At 42.3% G+C, this 22,004-nt stretch overlaps 1 protein-coding gene across 4 annotated transcripts in view; it reads left to right on the top strand.

Annotated features, from left to right (window-relative positions):
* LOC139174360 (nuclear transcription factor Y subunit gamma) overlaps nucleotides 1-20,757 on the top strand; it is a 219,699-nt gene extending 198,942 nt beyond the window's left edge. For all 4 annotated transcript variants that reach the window (XM_070764663.1, XM_070764662.1, XM_070764665.1 and 1 more), the window contains 2 exons: nucleotides 19,018-19,077; nucleotides 19,805-20,757. In XM_070764663.1, coding sequence (XP_070620764.1) covers nucleotides 19,018-19,077; nucleotides 19,805-19,924 — 180 coding nt within the window. In that variant the 3' untranslated portion in view covers nucleotides 19,925-20,757. The remainder of the gene's footprint in view (nucleotides 1-19,017; nucleotides 19,078-19,804) is intronic.
* The last annotated feature ends 1,247 nt before the right edge of the window (nucleotides 20,758-22,004 follow it).

Below are 22,004 nucleotides of genomic sequence, written 5' to 3'. Positions count from 1 at the left end.
ATTTAGTCAGCCATCAATTGTGCAAGTTCTCCCTCTTTTTTTAAAATAATTTTATTGAGTTTTTCAATTAAAAAAAAAGAAAACAATACAATACATATTTACAGGTGAATCCATATCTTATATTTTTATCTACATTTTTATCTACATTTTCTTTTAGTTGTCTTTGAACATCTTGCTGTTTTGTTTTGGTGTTTTTTTGAGCTTCTTTTCTTAGTCCATGTGTACCATTTTGTCCAGATTTCATAATAGTCCGTATCTTTCTGATTATTTAATTCCATAGTCAATTTGTCCATCTCTGTGCATTCATAAATTTTGCTGATAATCTCTTTATCTTCAGGTAGTTGTGGCTTTTTCCAATTTTGTGCGAATACGATCCTTGCCGCCGTTAATATGTGAAGTATTTAACATTTTTATTGTAAGACCTTCTCATAATACCCAATTTAAAAAGTTCTGGTGTGTATTCTATTTTTGTACTTTGTTATTTGCTGTAACCAATTGCTTACTTTTTTCAAGTATTTTTTTGTCTCTGGACATAGCCACCATAAATGAAAGAAGGTGCCTTGTGTTTGTTTGCATTTCCAACACATTGAGATGTTATTTTTATAAATTTTGGCTAATCTTTTGGGTGGTAAGTGCCATTGATATAACATTTTATATTGATTTTCTTTATAATTTATGGATTTAGTCAATTTAATATTTCTTTTCCATATTTGTTCCCATTCCTCTAGTTTTATATTATGGCCAAAATTTTTCATCCAGGCTATCATAGTTCCTTTAACTATCTCCTCTGGTCTCTCATATTCCATTAAGTATTTATAGATCTTGGATATTGCTTTTTCTTCCGGGCCTGTCAATAACTTATCTAGTGGTTGGATGGCTTTTTCTATACCTGATTGTTCCATGTCTTTTTTATATCTTGATTGGATTTGAAGATAAATCCACCAACCCATATTTATATTTTGTGTGATTAGTTCTTCTCTGCTTTTTAGTTTACCAGTTGCGTCTAATATTTCTTTATACTTGATTTTTTTTTGTCATTTCTATTGTGTTTGGATATATAAGGGTTTCCATTGTGAATATCCAATTTGGTATTTTAGTGTAATGTTTTTGTCTAATTTCTTTCCATGTTTTCAATAGAAATTGTCTAATTAAATGTCTATTAAAATATTTTAATATTTTATCTCCTGTGTCCCACAGATAGGCGTGCTAGCCTTTCTCTAAATCATGGCCTTCAAATTGTAAAATTCATTTATTGTCTAGATTAATCCATTCTTTTATCCACATAAATGAAGCTGCTTTATAATACATTCTCCAATCTGGCATTCCAAATTCTCCTCTACTTTTAATATCTTGTAAGTCTATTATCTTTATTCTTGGCTTTTTGCCTTGCCATATAAATTTGGATATTATTTTGTTTAAATCAGCAAAAAATTTGGAGTTCAGTTTTATTGGAATGGTTTGGAATAGATATAAAAATTTAGGAAGGTGTTGTGGTTGGCTCTGGGCGAGCTCCTGCCCCAAGGACTGTGGGGGTGGATGTGGGTGAATCCTCCCAGTGTCAGAGACCTGTTTTACTGCCAACTGCTTCGGGCAGCGAAGTATCGTCGGAAACAGGAAGTGACTGTGAAATGGGACCCTCAGAGGGGGACCTGGCAGGCAGCCCATTAGGAAGCAATGCATCATCCTCTTTATCTTCACTGGACTCTGATGAAGAAACATTTATTGACGTACGTAGACGAAGAGCCTTGAATAGGAAAGAACAGCTACGTAAGTATTAAAAAAGATAAGAGAGTTCACCTGTGGTTGGGTGTGGTCCAACTAATTAAGGCTGCTGTTAAATGGGCAGCCCTAATTAGTGTGGAAGATTATCTGTTCGTGATTGTGGATTTTCCTTGACTCTTTGGATTCTCCAAGGACCCTGTGCTTTGATATCTGGACTCTGAATGTAAATCATAGTTAACTGTGTGAGTTAAACAAAGTCTGAAGGAGTATAGCTGTGACGACTTCACAGCTACTTGTTAATTGCTTTGAGTTTGTTTGTTTTTTGTTATTTCACTGTCTTCAAGTATGTTTGTTTTACACATGAGCCCTTTGACTACAAAAAGAGGGTTTTGCTTCTATTTTTCTGTGGATAAAGAAAATAATGTTGACTTTTCCCGTGTGTGTGTCTGTTTTGGCTACTTTTGCATTTAATTAGAGGCTCGTGCCAAGAGCCAGCAGAACAGGAATTATACTCATTTTAATAGATCCAATTCTTCCCATCGATGATAGCTGTAATTTCCCCCATTTTTCTAATTTTTCTTTAGTTTTACTAATTTTGTGTAGTTGTCTTCTTTTATTGATGAGCATCTGTTAGTTAAGTTTATTCCTAAGTATTTAATTTTCTTTGTGTTAGTAAATCCTAGATTAATTTCCAATTCCTTATTTTGTTTATTCGTCATATTTTAGTCATAAATTTTGTTTTCTGTTTGTTAATTTTTGGGCCTGCTACCTCCCCATATTCTTCTATTTTTCCTATTAGATATTGTCCTGTGTCTAACGGTTCTTCCAAAAAAAATACTAGATTGTCTGCAAAAGCTTGTAATTTGTAGTCCTCCTTTTTAACTTTTGTTCCCTTAATATTACTATCTTTGCGAATTTCATTTAACGAAGTTTCTAGTACTAATATGAAGAGCAAAGGGATAGCGGGCATCCTTGTCTAACTCCTTTGTTTATTTGGAATGCTTTAGTCGTTTCATTGTTGACAATTACTTGGGCTTTTGGGGTGGTATATATACTATCTATTACTTGTTCAAATTTTGGGGCCAAATCTCATTTGTTTTATTAGTTTCCTCATATATTGCCAATTCACGTTATCGAAGGCTTTCTGTGGGCCCAAAAAAATCAATGCTATTTGTTTTTCAGGGTGTGCTTCGTAATACTCAATGATATCCAGAACAATTCTTGTGCTATTCCTGATTTTGTCAGTAGAAAACCATTCTGATCAATATGTATAATTTTATTTAGTATTTTTTTAGCCTTTCCGCTATTATTGAAATAAAATTTTTGTAGTCTGTATTTAGGAGAGCAATTGGTCTATAATCGTTGACTTGGTTTGTATTGGCACCTTCTTTTGGAATCATAATGATATATGTCTCTTTCCATGTTTCAGGTATTTTAGCATTCAATAATGCTTCATTGTAAATTTCTAGTTGTAATTGTTCTAGGGATTCTCCAAAACATTTATAATATTCCCCCGGGTAACCATCTGGACCTGGCGCTTTATTATTTTTTTGTCATTTAATTGCATTTTGAAGTTCTATTATAGTGATTTCTCTATTTAACATTTCCCTATTTTCTTCCTTTATTTCCATCACATTTTTCTGTAAGATGTATTTATCTATTTTAGTTGTATCAATTTCCTCTTGTGCATATAATTTTTCATAGTATTCTGAAATAATTTCTTTTAATTTTCGTTCATCATGTTGTAATTTTCCTTCTGTATCGATTAGTTGATGTATCATTCTGTTTTCCTTTTCCTTTTTAATTTTGTATGCCAGCCATCTGCCCAGTTTATTTGCGTTCTTGAAGAATGTTTGCCTAGCAAGATTGATATTCTGGCTTTACTCTTGTTGATCTAGTAAGTTTAGCTCATGTTTATAACCCATTAGAGATTCATATATTTCCCTTTTTTCTGGTAATTCCTGATGCTGTTTTTCTAATTTTTTGATATTCTCTGTTAATGTGTTATGTTTCTGTCTTCGCTTTTTATTCCTCCCTATATTATATGCTATGGTTATAACTCTTATGTAGGCTTTGAGAGTGTCCCACAAATTTTGAATAGTTGTCGGTTGTTTCTGGTTTTCTTCCAAAAAGTATTTAATCTCTTGTCATTCTTGTAGTATATTCTTCTTCTAATAGTATGTGTGGGTTTAATTTCCATCATTTATTAGTATTTTTAATCCTTTTCCAGATCACCACTAATGGATTATGGGCTGCCCAGATATTCATATCTATTTCAACTGTTTCAATATCTTGTAACGTTTCACTACTTGCGCAGACCATCTCTATCCTTGAATAAGATCCATGTGGTGCTGAGTAGAATGTATATTGCTTTTTTTTGGGGGGGGGGGGTTAGTCTCCATAGGTCTGCCAAATTTAGTTCTTCAACCATATCTTTAAATGTATTTGGTAGTATAGTTGTATTGGTGTTTTTGTTTTTACCTGTAATGTAATCCTTTATCTATAATTCCATTGTAATCTCCTATAATACAAATATTTTTGTTTTCCAATGTTAATTTTATCATGTAATTTCTTATAGAATTCTTTTTGTTTGGGGCGTATACATTTACTGGATTTATTTTTTTTCCATTTAACTTAATTTTTGTAATCAAGAATCTTCCTTTCGAATCTGAGTAAGTTTCTTTTGCCGTTATTTCCTTTTTGATATACGTTGCTACTCCTTTTTTTTCTTTCCTAATGATGTATATAATATCCCTAATTTTGGATTTTCTAAATATTTCTTTTCTGTTTCTTTTATATGTGTCTCCTGGAGACATATGATATCTGCTTTTTCTTTAATTAGTTTTGTATATACCTTTTTCCTTTTCTCCAGGGTATTTAATCCTTTAATATTTATCGAAATTAATTTAATTTCTTTATTCATTTGTTTGATTTGTTGTTTCTTTTACTTGTTTCCCTTCTTTCTCCATACTGAAAGAGCGGGTCCAGCAGTCACATGAGTTGCTCACTGTTCAATCCGCATAGGACCGAGCCTTGTCTTTTAAAAGATTGCTGGATCTGCCCTTCCCCAGAATTCGCTCGGTCCTTCATCCGGCGGGACATGTGGTGGCTCGCTCCTCTCGATAATACCTTCCCTCCTTGTTCTTCTTCAATCAGCAGATAAGTAAATTTTTCAATTGCCTTTATTTAGAAGCTTGCCTTTTCGCGCCAGCTTTACTGGGCTTGGCGCCAAGGGGAGAAGCCGCGGTGCGGCTACTACCGCAATTTCCACAAGCGCCCTGCTTGCGCCGCTGCCAGATTGTATTTCCTTGGAAATCTAATCGGCTCGGAGGTTTTACTGGCAAGTTAAATAAGAGAAAAATGGCTTTTTCCTCCAGCGGTGTGGGACACTTTAGCAAGCTCTCTTGTTCATCTCCTGGATCGGTGTTTATTCTTGGCGCGAAGGCCCTCAGCGCCCAGCTATTCTCCACTGCATCTGGAAGGAGAGTCCAACATGGGTAATTTACCAATCCTATTAGTAGAGACTGAGTTAGAAATTTAAATATTAATTAGGCACCGCCCCCTTGCTGCTCCCATGAGCCCAGTTTTAAAAACTCAGTCCCAGTGTAGAGACATACTGAGTTTTACTCTAAGTAAAATATATGAGTAAAAGTACCTGTTTAATGTTTTTACTTTTTGTCTCCCTACAGGTTACTGAAGAGGACGATGGGGTCTCTGTCCTCCGCGGACACCACCCCCGACGCTTCTCAGGGGTTCGCTTCCCTCCGAGGGAACTTCCCCGAAAAGGAGCACCTCAGCCCGCAGTCCCTGGCCTCCGTGGCCAAACTAGGGCTGCCAACCGAATGTGGGGGGTTCCACACCCCCCCCCCCACTGGGAGGCTCGAAGGCGCTATCGCCCAAGGCTCCGGGAAGGAAATGGAGCAGTGCCTCTCAGCTGTTTGGCGGCCGCCGGACACGCCGCTGCCGCCGCTGAAAACACCAACAACTCGGCAAGTTACAGGGGCCGCAGGCACATTGGTGAGGAAGTGGCAGGAGACTACCAGCGGGCAGGAATCGGCGGGAAACAGCAGGGAGACCAATAAAAGCCGCGAACGGCATGGGCGACACCATTTTGGGTTGCTGTCTTCACGATACCCGAAGGCGCCAAACGGATGTACTTCCTGCAGCTGGTAGGCGCGAAGGGGCCAACAAGCCTTAGTGCACAGGCCCAACGGCACACCGAGACCGTGCGCCATTTTTGTGGGGTTGACAAGGCTAATCAAGGTGCCTTATTGCCAGGGATTCCTCTAGATCACCAGAGATTCTAAAGAGTGAGTAATGATGGAGGAGCACCAGGGAAATGAAAAAGCGGCCTCCCCTGCCATGCCTAAAGACAAGCCCAAGGGGAAAGCCAAAGAGAAATCAAGGGCCTCACAATTCCCTGCTTCGGCCTCCTCCCTTAAGGAGGCCGAGAAACGCATTAAGGCCCTGGAAAAGAGGCTGGAGGCAGCTCTACATGCTTCCCCCTCAGCAGTACCGCTAACACAGAGGCAAGCATCAACCCCCGAACTGATGACCCCACAATCTCTTTTTGGACTATCTGGGGCTATTAATGAAGGGGACTGGTCACCGGACAGACAATTTCCGGCATTGCCTCAGGTCATGCCTTCGCCAGGCACATCTTGCACCAGGCCTGGATCAGCAGGCCCTCCCAGACGAAGTTCCCAGGGCCCTTCAGCCACATTCACCCCCACAGCGGCAGGGCTAAGGGCACAGGCGAACACATGGCAAAACATGCCACCTGACTTACAGGACATTATTGCAAACACTTACTCACAAGTCATGGCGGCCGGGATGCACCGGTATGCTCAACAGCCCCCGCAAGCACCAGCAAGGAACCTTTGGTCGGTACCGCCCCCCTCGGGTTTGGGGTCCCTATCAGAGGAACCAATTCCAGGAGAGGACAGCGATAGAGAGTATGACCTATCAGAGGACGAGACAACTCCAGAACAACCGCCAGCTGTAGGCCTGTTTAAGCCAATACTGTTCAGGACTTTGCTTTTTAAGGCGAAACAGGTAATGAACCTACCTGGAACAACTAAGACGGTCGATGATACCGGCAAAACATCGGCTACCCTGCTCAAGGAACCCCAACCCGAGTCCGACCATATTCCATCATCTGAAATATTCGTGGAAGGGGTCAAGCGGCCTTGGCAACACCCGGCAGCGGCGCAAGGCCCGTCAAACCTGGAAAGGAAATTTTACACGTTCGATGAGGAGTTGGAAAAACTCTTCGAGTTTCCGCCCATAGACCAACCAGTTGTGACACTAGTCTCCAGCACCCTGGTACCTTCGGAAACAGGGGAAAGCCTGAAACCGGAAGATAGGAAAGTGGAGACGCTCCTGAGGAAGGCGCACCAGATGTCAAGCTGGGGATTCAGGGCAGCAGCTGCGGCATCATTCCTTAACAGACCCTCTATATTGTGGCTGCAGGAGATGCAATCCCGACTGGGACCAGAGGATGGCAGGTTGCGTCAAGACCTAAGCAAGCTGCTGGCAGCAGCGGAATTTTCCGCAGACGCCACCCTACACGCGGCGAAATTTTCAAGCAGGAGTATGGCAACCACATTATCCGCATGCCATCTCCTGTGGTTAAGAAACTGGCCAGCAGACTTGAAATCTAAGTGGCGGCTGGCATCGGCTCCATTCCAGGGCTCTATGCTTTTTGGAGACATACTAGATAAGGTCCTCATAGAGGACTAGGACAAAAGAAAAGTGCTTCCCAAGGCCGGTAGACGCCAAGACCGAAGATCAACTCCATACACGAGACGACAACCTTCTCGCTGGGCAACCTCCGCAGGAATGGGTCAGAACCAAAGACCATTCACGCAAGGCCAATTCACTCAACAACCCTTCAGAAGCGATAGAGGGTCGTTCCAGGACAGACCAAGGGGCTACCAACAATCGAGGAGGCCCTTTCGGGGGAACAACCAAAGAGGATTTTGTCGCACCAAGTGACTCGGCCAACCTACAGCTGATTGGAGGGAAGCTTCAACACTTCAGCACCTCCTGACAATCCACATCCTCCGACAAGTGGGTCCTAGCTACGGTGTCGAGAGGGCTCCGCCTGGAGTTTGTAGGTCACCCCCCCATCGGTTCGTACAATGTCCAATAGTCCGAGACCCCCCCCCAAAAGAAGCAACAATTACACAGAGAAATTATGCATTTAATAGAAATCCAGGCCATAGAACCAGTCCCACCACAGGAGGAGGGCAAGAGGTTTTATTCGATGATCTTCATTGTTCCCAAGGCCTCAGGAGGCTGCAGGTTAATACTCAACCTAAAGCAGCTAAACATCTTCATAAAATACAGAAGATTCCGCATGCAGTCCCTACAAACTATTCTAGCTTCAATCTGGTCTCGAGATCTGTTAACCTCCATCGACTTAAAGGAAGCATACTTACACGTTCCCATACACCCATCACATCGGAAATACCTCCGCTTTTGCTCCGAGGGAACACATTACCAATACAGAGCCATGCCATTTGGCCTTTCCTCAGCTCCACGAACCTTTACAAAGCTTCTGGATGCCTTGACGGCCTACCTGCACTCTCAATCCATCAGGCTGATGGCATACCTGGACGACATAATTATACTGTCCAGGTCTCCAACACAAGCAAGGCACAATTTAAACCAGACTATACGAACATTAGAAGCTCATGGCTTCACCATCAATGTAGAGAAAAACCAGTTGTCCCCCAGGACCAGGCTTCTACACCTGGGGGCCATTATAGACACTTTGTCAAGCACAGTATCACTCTCCCCAGAGAGACAAGAAAATATTCACCGTTTAATAGCCAGCCTCAACCAACACAGACAAACACCGCTGTCGCTACTATCAAAGATACTGGGAACTCTGGTTTCGGCTATAGGTATCATACCCTGGGCCAGACACCACATCCGGACCCTGCAGTGGTTCTTGCTCCCAGCGCAAAGATCCAAGGTAAGCCACTCCTACCGGCGGGTCCAGATACCAAGGAAGGTCAGAGAGTCCTTGAGGTGGTGGACATCTCAGGCAATACACAAGGGCTCTCCCTTCCAAATACAAGACAGGATCATCCTTACCACAGATGCCAGTCTCTATGGTTGGGGAGCCCACATTGGCCACCACATGGCACAGGGCATACGGTCTGCAAAAGACCTAACACCAATAAACATAAATTTCCTCGAACTCAGAGCGGTTTTCCTAGCTCTACAGATTTTCTTTCCAATTGTACAGAACAGACATGTCCTGCTGTTGATGGACAATGTGGCGACCAGAGCTCACTTAAACCATCAAGGGGGTACAAGGTCGCAACGCCTTATGGAGGAGACAGCCAGTCTATTCGATTGGGCTGAACTCCATCTAGCATCATTGTCTGCGGAGCATATTGCCGGAACCAACAACACCCAGGCAGATTGGCTCAGCAGGACGACACTAGATCCGTCAGAGTGGATGCTAGATCCAGCATTGTTCCAACAAATGTCCCACAAATTCAGGACCCCTTCAGTAGATCTATTCGCAAATCATCAGAATGCTCAGACCCCGAGGTTCTACTCATGCTTCCCAGAACCAGGAGCAGAGGGGGTCAATGCCCTACTGTCAACTTGGCCCCCCAGACTACTGTATGCATTCCCTCTAGTGAACCTCATACCAAGGGTTGTGGAGAAGATCCTTTGGGAGAAAGCGGAGGTACTGATGGTGGCACCACACTGGCCACGCCGTCCGTGGTTCGCCGATCTGATGGCACTATCGGTATCCCCTCCGTGGAGAATTCCAGACCAAGTCATTTCTCTCAGCCAGGGGAACCCGCAACACCTGGATCCCCAATGGCTACAACTGACCGTATGGCACTTGAGAGGCACAGATTAAGACACCTAGAACTACCGGAGAAGGTCATTGTTACAATGCAGGCCGCACGATGTCCTTCAACCTCTAGAATATACCAGGCCACATGGGCAGCCTTTTGTAAATTTTGTGACAAGGATAGCAAAAATCCTAGGGATGCATCGGTGATTACCATGTTAGAGTTTTTACAAATAGGGATAGAACGGGGTTTGGCCCCTAATACCCTAAGAAGACAGGTGGCGGCCCTTTCTACCATGATACAGACATCAGAGACTCGTTCGTTAGCCCAACATCCTTGGGTAAGAGACTTCATATGAGGAGCCTCGAACAAACATTCCCCACCAGTCCGAAGGTTTCCGTCGTGGGATCTTATGATAGTTCTTAAGGCATTGACAAAACCGCCTTTTGAGCCTCTAAGATCGATTTCGCTTAGACTGCTTTCCCTGAAGACAGCCTTCTTGGTGGCAATCACTTCTGCCCACAGATTGTCGGAACTATCAGCCCTCTCCGTGAGACCAGACCTTTGTATCTTCTATCCGGATAGAGTGGTACTCCGTTTAGACCCCACCTTCACACCAAAGGTGAATACGCATTTCCATAGGAAACAGGAACTAATACTACCTGATTTCTGCACACATGGTAACCATCCATCGGAGCTAAGATGGCATAAGATCGATGTCAGACGCGCTCTGAAGATTTATATCAGAAGGACTAAAACATTCCGGAAGTCTGAGAACTTATTTCTTTTTCACAACACAAAATGGGACTTGGATTATCTTCTAAGTCTATCAGTCGTTGGCTGAAGGACTGTATTACTGAAGCCTATAGAGCAGGAGGAATACCCCACCGATAGGCTTAACTGCTCACTCAACCAGGAGTGCGGCCACGTCAGCTGCTTGGGCAACACAAGCATCTATAGAAGATATTTGCAGAGCTGCCACCTGGGCAGCACCTTCGACATTTATTAAGCATTACAAGTTAGATTCCTTCGCTTCAGCGGAGGCTGCATTTGGTAGACGTGTTCTACAGAAAGTATGTTCATCTCCAACGTCCCTAACAAGACCTTCTCCCTTCCATGGGCCTTAAATCTTTGGTATATCCCACGTTGGACTCTACTTCCAGATGCAGTGGAGAAGACCCGTTGTACATACCTGAACGGTCTTCTCGATGCACTGGAAGGAGAGCCCAAACCCACCCGGCATGTTGAAGTCCAGGGACGCCGGAGATGGGGAGTTTCTTTAGTTATAGGTTGTATCAATAAAATTTGGTTATCCTCTTACATTGTCTTCGTTTTTAAAACTGGGCTCATGGGAGCAGCAAGGGGGCGGTGCCTATTTAATATTTAAATTTCTAACTCAGTCTCTACCAATAGGATTGGTAAATTACCCATGTTGGACTCTCCTTCCAGTGCATCGAGAAGACCGTTCAGGTATGTACAACGGATCTTTCGGCACTTGCAGCTCACCCACGCTCAAGACGCTTAACGCCATTAAGTCCACCTTGTGGCCTGGAGTAGGCTGTGAGACCCTCAGGCTATTTCTCCCTGGCTAGGCCTCAAAACCAATGTGACTTGGTTTATTAAATTTTAAATAGTGAGGCCTGGCCCCTTCTGTACTCATTGGCACGAACTCTGGTTTCGTCCAGATTGCCTTTGAACTGCAGACGCTCCTGGGCCTAGGAGCTTGGGCCCTCTTCCTCTTGAGAATTTTTTTGACTAATTATAGCTTCTCCCACCTTCTTGGCTCAAGTCTTGTATCTGTAATTTGTTCAGGCCATGACTTCCTTTCCCAAGAGAGGCACCTCTTCTAAGGGTCCCATGGATAGTAGGCCTACTGGTGTTGAAATTGAAACCAGAGGAGAACCTTCCATATTTCATGGAGGAGCAAGAAAATACTGAGGTCATTCCCATGCCTAAACTGTTCAAGGATGTTCTGCTCAAACAGTGGGACCATCCATCTTACGGATTTAACCCCTCTTCTAAAGACAAGAAATTATATAAGCTTTCTCCATCTTATGAGGACCTTCCTGTCTGTCCCAAGGCGGATGAACCAGTAAAGATTCTGCACTGTGCTGCGGCTGTGCCTGGTGAAGCAGAGGAAGTGTTAAAACCCGAAGATAAACGCTTAGAGCAAATGCTCAAGGGAAGTTTCTTCGCTACTAGAAGAGCAGCAGCAGCATCATTCTTTTCCAGAGCCATTCTTTTGTGGCTCCAACAGCTTCAACAGCACATACCTCCTGACGACCTATGGGGCCAACAGGACTTCAATAAGGTATTTGCAGCGGACCAATATGTAGCAGACGCCACCTTGCAATCATCAAGTTTTGCAGCAAAGTCAGTGGCTGCCTCAACAACTGCCAGAAGACTCATGGCTTCGTCCCTGGCAGGCGGGAGTGAGCCATGGGCCTGTTGAAGAGTGATCTTTTATTCGGTGACCTCTTGGATCCCCTACTTACAGAGACTGCTGATAAAAAGAAGGTTCTGGGGCCCACTACCAAGAAGGCCCTCAAGACACAGCAACCTTTTCGATGTCCCAATCGTCAACAAGATCAAGGGTTCGCGTTCCAGAGGAATTCAGGTCAGTATTCCTCCCGTTTTCGCTCCCAAGCAGACAGGAACACCAGGGGTAGAGAATCTCGCTTTCAGAGAGGCTCCTCCTCTTCCAGAGCCTCTAGAAAGTCCAGATGGTAATTCCCATCTTATTCCCATTGGGGGGCATCTGGCCTGGTTTGCTTCCAGCTGGCGCCGTTCCTGTAAGGACCCCTGGGTTATCTCCACAGTGGAATAGGGACTTCAGTTAGAGTTCATCTCCATGCCTCCTAAACACTTCATATCCTAACCATCCCCTAGAACTCTTTCTTCTCGTCTTAGGATGCAAGAAGCAATTCAGCACCTGTTAGCCATTAGGGCTATTCAACCTGTTCCTTCTTCCCAAAGAGGCGTTGGCTTCTACTCCATCCTCTTCATGGTCCCTAAGACATCTGGGCCTTTTTAGACCTTAAGAAATTAAATCAATATAGAAAATTTAAGATGCATTCTTTGCCATCCATCCTAGCCTCCATTCATCCTGGAGACTTCATGTCTTCCTTGGATCTTACAGATGCTAATCTTCACATTCCTATCGTAAAAGGCCACAGACAATTTCTTCTCTTCGCCTTCCAGGGCAAGCATTATCAGTATAGAGCCATGCCCTTTCGCCTGTCCTCAAGTCTTTACTAAGCTCTTGGGCACCCATATTCGGCCCACCCCCATCCACTTTTTTGTGCTATTTGGATGACATATTCATTCACGGCCCCTCTAAAGAGGGCACCCATTCAGATCTCCGGATTTCCATGTCTATCCTACAGGATCATGGTTTCTCAATCAACTTTAACAAAAGTCAGCTTCAGCCTTCCACTACTATTCAACATCTGGGAGCAATCATAGATTCTGCCCGCTCCCACGTCTTCCTTTCTACTGAGAGGAAGATCAGTATCAAAGACCTTATCTCTCAGATTAAATCTCAAAGAAGGACCACCATCGTCACCTTTTCCTCCCTACTGGGAAAGATGGTGTCCTGCATTGGCATTATCCCATGGGCTCATCTCCACGCCAGGGATCTCCAATGGCTTCTGTTGCCGTTCCAGAGATTGGGGAACAGCAACTCGGCACGTCTCATCTCCATACCAGCCACCATATTGGGATCACTCTCTTGGTGGACCTCCTTCAGGATTCCAGACCAGTTTACCATCACCACGGACGCCAGTCTGACGGGCTGGGGGACCCATGTTCTGGGTCTGATAGCTCAAGACACGTGGTCAGCGGAGGAGTCATCCAGACCCATCAATTGGCTGGAATTGAGAGCAGTGTCGTTAGCCTTCAAACAATTCAAACCACAAATCATCAATCAACATGTACTGATTCTCACGGACAATATGGCTTCAAAGATCCATATCTGCAGGCAAGGGGACACCCGGTCCAGGGCTCTGATGCAGGAAGCCCTGAAGCTGGGTGTCTTGGCAGAGAAACATCTACAGTCCCTACTGGCCGACCACATTTCGGGGGTCCTCAACGTGCAGGTAGACTGGCTCTCCTGGTCAACGCTGGACCCAGGAGAATGGAGCCTCCATCCGGATCTATTCCATCAGATCTGCCTTGGATTCAGTCACCCATCGCTAGACCTATTTGCGACCACGACCAATGCTCAGCTCCCTCGATTCTATTCCAGATTCCCATCCCAAGGAGTGGAGGCAACAAATGCACTCAGAACTCCTTGGCCTCGGGGTCTGCTTTACGCATTTCCCCCAATACCAATTCTTCCAGACGTAATCCACAAGATTATCCTAGAGGGGGCCCAGGTAATTCTGATAGCCCCTCACTGGCCTCGCCGTCCCTGGTTCGCAGACCTGCAGCAGCTATCCGTCCAGGAACCCTGGCGACTCCCCATTTCGGAGGATATGTTGCAGCAGGGGGTCTCTCACCATCCAGACCCCGAGTGGTTCCACCTCACCGCTTGGCTGTTATCCGGCGCGACCTAGACCTTCAAGGTTACGACCCGGACGCCTTGGAAGTGATCCTCAAATCCAGAAGGAACTCTACCAACAGGATCTATGACCATACCTGGTCCAAATTTCACCAATAGTGTACATAGGAAGGTCTCTCACCTCTGTGTATCCCCATTCACAGAATCGTCTCCTTCCTCATGAAAGGCTTTCAACCAGCACCATTTGTCGGCATCCAGAGGCTTTATCTTCAGTCCTGGCAGGACCACGCAGTCCTTTCCTGAGATACAAAAATTACTAAGAGGCATCTCAAACATCAGGCCTCACACTGTTCAGAGATATCCATTACCTCAAGTGCTGCACTCTCTCACTCAAGTGCCATACGAACCTTTAATGTCATCATATTTCAGGTACCTATCCTATAAGGTAACCTTGGTGGCAATTACGCCGGCGTAATGCATTTCAGAGTACCTGTGCCAGTTTCATATGGACAAAGTAGTCCTCCGTCTAGACCCTACCTTTCTTCCAAAAGTCAGCTCCATGTTTCACAGATCCCAGGACATTATGCTGCCTTCATTCTGCTCCAATCAGAACCATCATCTATCCATCAGATGGCACACACTGGATCTCACCAGAGCCCTGTGGATCTACATCCAACGAATGAGACCTTTCCGCAGGTCCGAAGCCTCAAAGGCATACGAGTCAGCTTCCCTCAGCATACCAAGAGGTATCACAGTGCATTCCACAAGAAGCGCAGCCACATCAGCCGCATGGGCGACTCAAGCTCCATTGGAAGAAGTCTGCAAAGCAGCCACTTGGGCCTCTCCAAATTTTTTTATAAGGCACTACAAAATTGACTCTTACGCTTCGGCGGATGCTGCCTTTGGCAGAAGAGTCCTCCAATACGCTATCTCTCATGATAGCAAACTAATCCCTCCCTAGGGACACATCTATTGGGTATGTCCCACTCTTTCAGTACGGATAATAGGCATTGATCACTTACCTGAACATCACTTCTCATACACTGAGCAGGTACAGCAGTCACCTCCCTCCCTAACTTTCTTATAACTATGGTTATACCTTTTAATCTGGTCTTTTACTAATAAGAAAGTAGAGCATCATTGGAGCCACCACCTTTCGAGCCTAAGTCTCCAGATTCGCAAATTCTGGGGAAGGGAGGATCTATCAATCTTTTAAAAGACAAAGAAGGGAAACAAGTAAAAGAAACAACAAATCAAATGAATGAATAAAGAAATTAAATTAATTTCGATAAATATTAAAGGATTAAATACCCCGGAGAAAAGGAGAAAGGTATGCTTCATCAATTTCACTTTTAATTTCGTTTTTATCTTTTTGGAGTACTTCTCCTATCAGCTCCGCCATTCTATCTTCTATATCTTCCTCTTTCATTTCTACAATATTTTGAAACCTTAAGAAATAAGGTGTCCTGTCCATTTCCAAATTTATTAATTGGTGTTCGAGTTCTTTATGGGATTTGTCAGTCTTTTGTTCTACTTTTTCTATTTTTCTCTCATTGCGTTGTCTTATATTCTACTGTTTTAATTTGTTCTTCATGTTTCTTGATATCTCCTCTCATCAACTCCATACTATTATTTAATTTTAAAATGTTAGACTTTACTCAGCATGATTCTGCATCATCATTTCCGGTAATTTGACCATCGTTTCTTGAACCGTATTTAATGTTAATTTCATAGTTTGTAACAATGTTGTATTCTCTGATTTCCCTGCTTTCTCTAATGTAAATAGATCTTCAATAGATCGTTGGCTTGCTGGGGAAGCACCCCCAGTTGCCCCCGTTACATGTTGTTTTTTACCTCCCTTTATGGTCATTGTGGTTGTACTGGTATTCGATATTTCTTTTAATGTCTTACTTTTTTTTCCAATATATCGAAAATTCTGTCCCAAATCACCATTCACAGTTTTTTTAAAGTAATCTTTCTATTTCAATATTCTATTATTTTTCTAGGGTTATTACAATCAGTAACTTTATATACTAAAATCTGTCGATACTTAACCGAACAATTTATAATAATGATTCTTACTTATTCTTATTTTTATTCTATTAATATTCTATAAGCAGTAATACTTGCTTCAATCTAATAACTAATAAGCGTATAATAAGCATATAATTATATCTGTAGGTATATACTCAGTTGGAAGGTTAGAAATTTAGAGAATAGAATTTAGATTGTAGGTTATAAATTCTTATAAATTCTTAAAGTTAAACACCTTTATAAATATATCAACTCTATTCTATTAAATCTGTTAAATATATCTAAATATCTAATAATAAACTATAAACAATATTCTTGAACTATATAAAGTATATATATATAAACTATATATTTAAATTACACACAGTAAATATATTCAGTAAGTATTCAGTAAATAATATAACAGAATATTAAGCTTAAAATAGAAGATATGGGGAGAGGAAAGAAGAAAAAGAAGAATATAAGATAAATTTATAGAGTAAATAGAGAATGTGTATAGGAAAAAGCAAAGAGAAAGAAACTCAAGGAAAAGATATATATGAGTATATAAAATCAATGCTAAATCAATATTAAGTTAAGATAATATTGTGGTTACAATGTACTATAGCAAATATCTAGGTATCTGTAAATAGGCAATCAGTTATAAAGTAACAGTTAGATCAGCAGGTGGACTGGAGTTCCTTACATTTGGGTTTTTTTTTTTAAATCTAACATATGTCAAATGTCCTCTTTACAGTCACTTAAGTTTTATAGCAATTTATAATGGTCTTAAATATGCAGTAATGTCAATGATATTGAATGGATATCAAAGTATCTTGGATTCGAGTCTACGGAAAGGGGCGGCATACAAATCTAATAAATAAATAAATAAATAATTTTATAGAAATAAAAAGAAGAAATAAAAGGGTCGAGTTTCCTCACGTCTCACGAATTATTCAGCATTTATTCTCCCGTAAAGATGTCTGCTGTCTTTCTTTCTATTCTCCCTCTTAAAAAGATGAGAGAGGCCTGTAATTGATATCATAGGTAGACCTCAACCATGAGAGACAAAATGAGAAAACAAATCCAGACAATCATATTGTCTGATTTGAAAAGAATTTATTTGCAAATTATGGTGGAAAATAAGTATTTGGTCAATAACAAAAGTTCATCTCAATACTTTGTTATATATCCTTTGTTGGCAATGATAGAGGTAAAAACGTTTTCTATTAAGTCTTCACAAGGTTGGCCCACACTGTTGCTGGTATGTTGGCCCATTCCTCCATGCATATCTCCTCTCGAGCAGTGTTGTTTTCGGGCTGTCACTGGGCAACATGGACTTTCAATTCCCACCAAAGCTTTTCTATAGGGTGGAGATCTGGAGACTGGCTAGGCCACTCCAGGACCTTGACATGCTTCTTACAAAGCCATTCCTTCATTGCCCTGGCAGTGTGCTTGGGATCATCATGCTGAAAGACCGAGCCACGTTTCATCTTCAGTGCCCTTGCTGATGGAAGGAGGTTTGCACTCAAAATCTCACGATATATGGCCCCATTCATTCTTTCATGTACATGGATCAGTCGTCCTGGTCCCTTTGCAGAGAAACAGCCCCAAAGCATGATGTCACCACCCCCCATGCTTCACAGTAGGTATGATTTGTGGATGTAACTCAGCATTCTTTCTCCTCCAAATATGACGAGTTGTGTTTCTACCAAACAGTTCTACTTTGGTTTCATCTGACCATATGACATTCTCCCAGTACTCTTCTGGATCATCCAAATGCTCTCTAGCAAACTTCAGACAGGTCCAGACATATACTGGCTTAAGCAGGGGGACACATCTGGCACTGCAGGATCTGAGTCCCTGGCAGCGGAGTGTGTTACTGATGGTAGCCTTTGTTATGTTGGTCCCAGCTCTCTGCAGGTCATTCACTAGGTTCCCCAGTATGGTTCTGAGATTTTTCCTCACCGTTCTTGTGATCATTTTGACCCCACGGGATGAGATTTTGCATGGAGCACCAGATTGAGGGAGATTATCAGAGGTTTTGTATGTCTTTTATTTTCTAATTATTGCTCCCAGAGTTGATTTCTTCACATCAAGCTGCTTGTCTATTGCAGATTCAGTCTTCCCAGCCTGGTGTAGGGCTACAATTCTGTTTCTGGTGTCCTTCAACAGCTCTTTGGTCTTCACCATAGTGGAGTTTAGAGTATGACTGTTTGAGGTTGTGGACAGGTGTCTTTTATACTGATAACAAGTTCAAACAGGCGCCATTACTACAGGTAATGAGTGGTCTACAAACGAGCCCCTTAAAGAAGAAGTTACAGGTTTTTGAGAGTCAGAAATCTTGCTTGTTTGTAGGTGACCAAATTCCGCCATAATTTGCAAATAAATTCTTTCCAAATCAGACAATGTGATTTTCTGGATTTGTTTTCTCATTTTGACTCTCATAGTTGGGGTCTACCTATGATGTCAATTACAGGCCTCTCATCTTTTTAAATGAGAGAACTTGCACAATTGGTGGCTGACTAAATACTCTCCCCCCCCCCTGTACTTACAATCTCTTTTCTCAAAAAGCGTGTGCTTTCAATTATCTCTCTGTCCCGGATACCTAGTTTCTACAGTCATGGAATTTTAGATTTATTGAACACCATTTATTAGGATAAGGTCACAGCTATATCTGCAAATAGGCTTGTTGCTCAACAGACTGTCCAAATGGCTTGTGTATTGTGTCCAATTGCACCAGGAAAAAGAACACTAGTGGTACACACACACACACACACTTTGTATCCTTTTGTCTTCAATTATGTGGAGAATATTTCTTTTGACAGGGTCTTGAGCAGGCCAGAGGTTCAAGGGGTTCCTTATGTTTTGCAGTTCCTCTTTTGCATTTATTTCAAACACTAATTCCCTCTTGATCAGAGAATTGCAAATGTCATCCATGCATGTCTTTTACAGATTGCGCAGACAGACGTTCAACAGGGGCAGCAACAGTTCAGCCAGTTTACCGATGGACAGGTATATCACATTTGGGGCTGGGTAAAGGGGTGGTTTCCGGAGCACCTTGGCATGGTAAATTTTTCCTGAAGGAAGCCAGTTTCTTAGGAGGGTTGTTGATCCTACCAGACACATTGTTCTGCGGATTATATGATATTTACCCTATTAATTATTTCTGCTAATTGAGAACTATCTTGGAATAGAGATAGCTAAACTGATTGCTTTGATTAAAGAAAAAACACAATTACTTTTGTTTCTACTTGGAAAAGGCTTTTGGACTTTGTGCTTGAGGAGGGGGGAAAATGAAACCTCGATTGGGGGTTTTATTGATTAGATAGGTTTGTTGTTTTACAAATGGCTGGTTTATGTAAAAATAACAATTTGAGGTTTGATGCACCGAAGGGAGTTGGAAGTCAACGCCTTTTCTTTCTTTTCCCCTTTTTCCTACAATTTTTTCTTCCCCTTTCTGCCCTATCTCCTGTTTTCTTTTGCATTTTATATTTTAAATTATTATTATTTTAAGAGAGAAATAGCTAGGAGTTTCATGCTTCAGATGCTCCCCGCTGTTCAGGAGACTCCGATTAGATCTGTGAGTTTTCCCCAGTCAAGGAAGGTGTTCGTAGGTATCATTAGCAGTGTGTAAATCAATTGAACTGCTGTCTCTCTAAGAGGGTAGAGTGCATGTCATGCCTTGAAAGAATCCACCAGAAACAGTTTCATAAGCTTTGCTTTGCTTCTTCCTTCCCAGCAACTCTACCAGATCCAACAAGTGACTATGCCAGCTGGTCAAGATATCACCCAACCCATGTTTATCCAGTCCACTAATCAGACGACAGATGGACAGGCGCCACAGGTCACAGGAGACTGATCAGCTCCAGGCAGAAGCTTTCCTGATGTGGCAGAATTCATAGCAACTTGATTGATGTTTCCACTGATCAAGTCCAGAAGCAGCCTTTAACTAGTCCATTCCCTCCCCACCATATGTCTTCATTGATAGAAAGATGCCAAGCGTTACATCAACTGCTTAGGTTGACTGGGAGGAGAGGATGCCATGAGAACTGACTACAATGCAATATATGTATTTCATACACACACACACACACACAAAATTTGTGTTCTTCAGTAGTTCCACTTTGACCATTTTATAGAAGGCTCTGCAGGCAATGCAAGGCTTTCTCATTTCTCCGTTGTCTGTAATCTTTTCTTTGCCCTTTGCCCTTTCTTTTCTCCTGTCCTTTACATTTGAAAATTCAAACATTCAAACAAATTCAAACATTCAAATTTCAAAGATTTCAAAAAATCTTTATTCTGTTTCACCCCTGATTGAGCATATTGCATTATCATTAAATCTGAAAGTATGTTAATGTGTTAATGTGTATATACACACACACACACTCTCTCTCTCTCTTTCTGTATGTGTGTGTGTAAGAGAGAATGGGCAGAGGAATATCTTTTTTTAAATGTCCCAAATCCAGGTGCTGCTATCTGCAACTCGCAAGTATGAAAATAAACAAGAAAAACACAGCTTTTCCCTTATGAACCTATTTTCTAAAGGCATTAAATTTGACCTCAAACCATTTTGGAATGACTTAAGGGGGTTTGGACATGCAAATGCAATTTATTGGGTAATGGTATAAAATTCAGCCAATGCATGTTTTTTTTTTTAAATGCATGAAATGCAATAAACTTTTTTTTCTATAATATTCTATATTCTGTGTCTTTCTCAACTCAGCTCATCAGCTGATCCTAATCCAGAGCAGGTTCTGCTTTGCCAGGTTTAGACTTGCCAAAATGCTTCAGAATCTGCCCAAATCCTATGGAATTATATTTTTGAGGTTGGTGCTAAAGAAACGTAGGTCAATCCATTGGCTAATGGGTAAACCCAATCTCATTTTTATACCTCATTTCCTTGTTACCTAACTTTGCAGCACTACCGGCTCATACTTTGCTGCCTTGCAACTTCCTTATTAGGATAGAACAATAGAAATACTTTTTTGGGGGTGCATAAAAAGGGGGAATCCTTCAGAATAACTCTCAATGCCTTTAGGGAATAATGATGGCAACTGTCTGGTTTTTCACTTCATCTCCAGCCATTATAGTTACTTTAAAAATAAGTTAAAAATTTTTTTGGGGTGGTGGTGGTGGTGGTATTTTCAGAGGATGTTATGAACCCAGGGATGCATCTAGATGATCCCATGTCTTCTTCTGCGTTCATGTGGAGAGTCCCCAAAGTGTGTGGGGACTTTGGGAGCTCTTTCACAGACACACACACACACAAACACATATTATCAGCAGCAATGGACAGAAGTGAAGGCTGGTTGCTGTCTGGGGACCTTTTATGACCTGCTCGTCATGATTATCTGTGGAATTTTTGCGATGCCTCGAGGCAGATACAAAGGGAACAAGCGATTATGACAAAACAAACTAGAGTGCATCTAGTCCAACCCCCTTCTCAAGCCGCTGACCTTTAAAGAATTGGATGGGACCTTAAGGAGGTCATCTAAAATCATAGAGATCATCTAGTCCAACCCCCTTCTCAAGCAGATTTCTAAAGAATCAGAGAGATGGGACAACAGAGGTCATCTAGTCCAACCCCCTTCTCAAGTCAGTGACATATACAGATTCCCAAACAAATTAACAAGTGTTGGAAGGGACCCTGGAGAGAGGGAGAGAGAGAGAGAGAGAAATGCAAAGGGAGTTTGAGAGAGGACCATGTTGCAGTGTGTTCCCCGGCCAATTTAGCAGGTCAGAACTTGTCAAATCTGGGTGGAAGGAGAGGGTGGGACTGGATGACCACCAAGGTCCCTTCCAACTCTTGTTAAATGTGTATGGGTGGAGGGCGGGGGTGGCCCCCTACCCCCATATCTGGAGCCTGCAAATTTTTGCCTCTCTTGACTCTTGTCATAAATGCTCCACCCATCGTAAAAATTCCAAAGATTACCAGGAGG

Source organism: Erythrolamprus reginae, chromosome 11 (genome assembly GCF_031021105.1).
Source record: "Erythrolamprus reginae isolate rEryReg1 chromosome 11, rEryReg1.hap1, whole genome shotgun sequence".
Lineage (NCBI taxonomy): Eukaryota > Metazoa > Chordata > Lepidosauria > Squamata > Dipsadidae > Erythrolamprus > Erythrolamprus reginae.
This window is presented reverse-complemented; position numbering and strand designations above follow the sequence as displayed.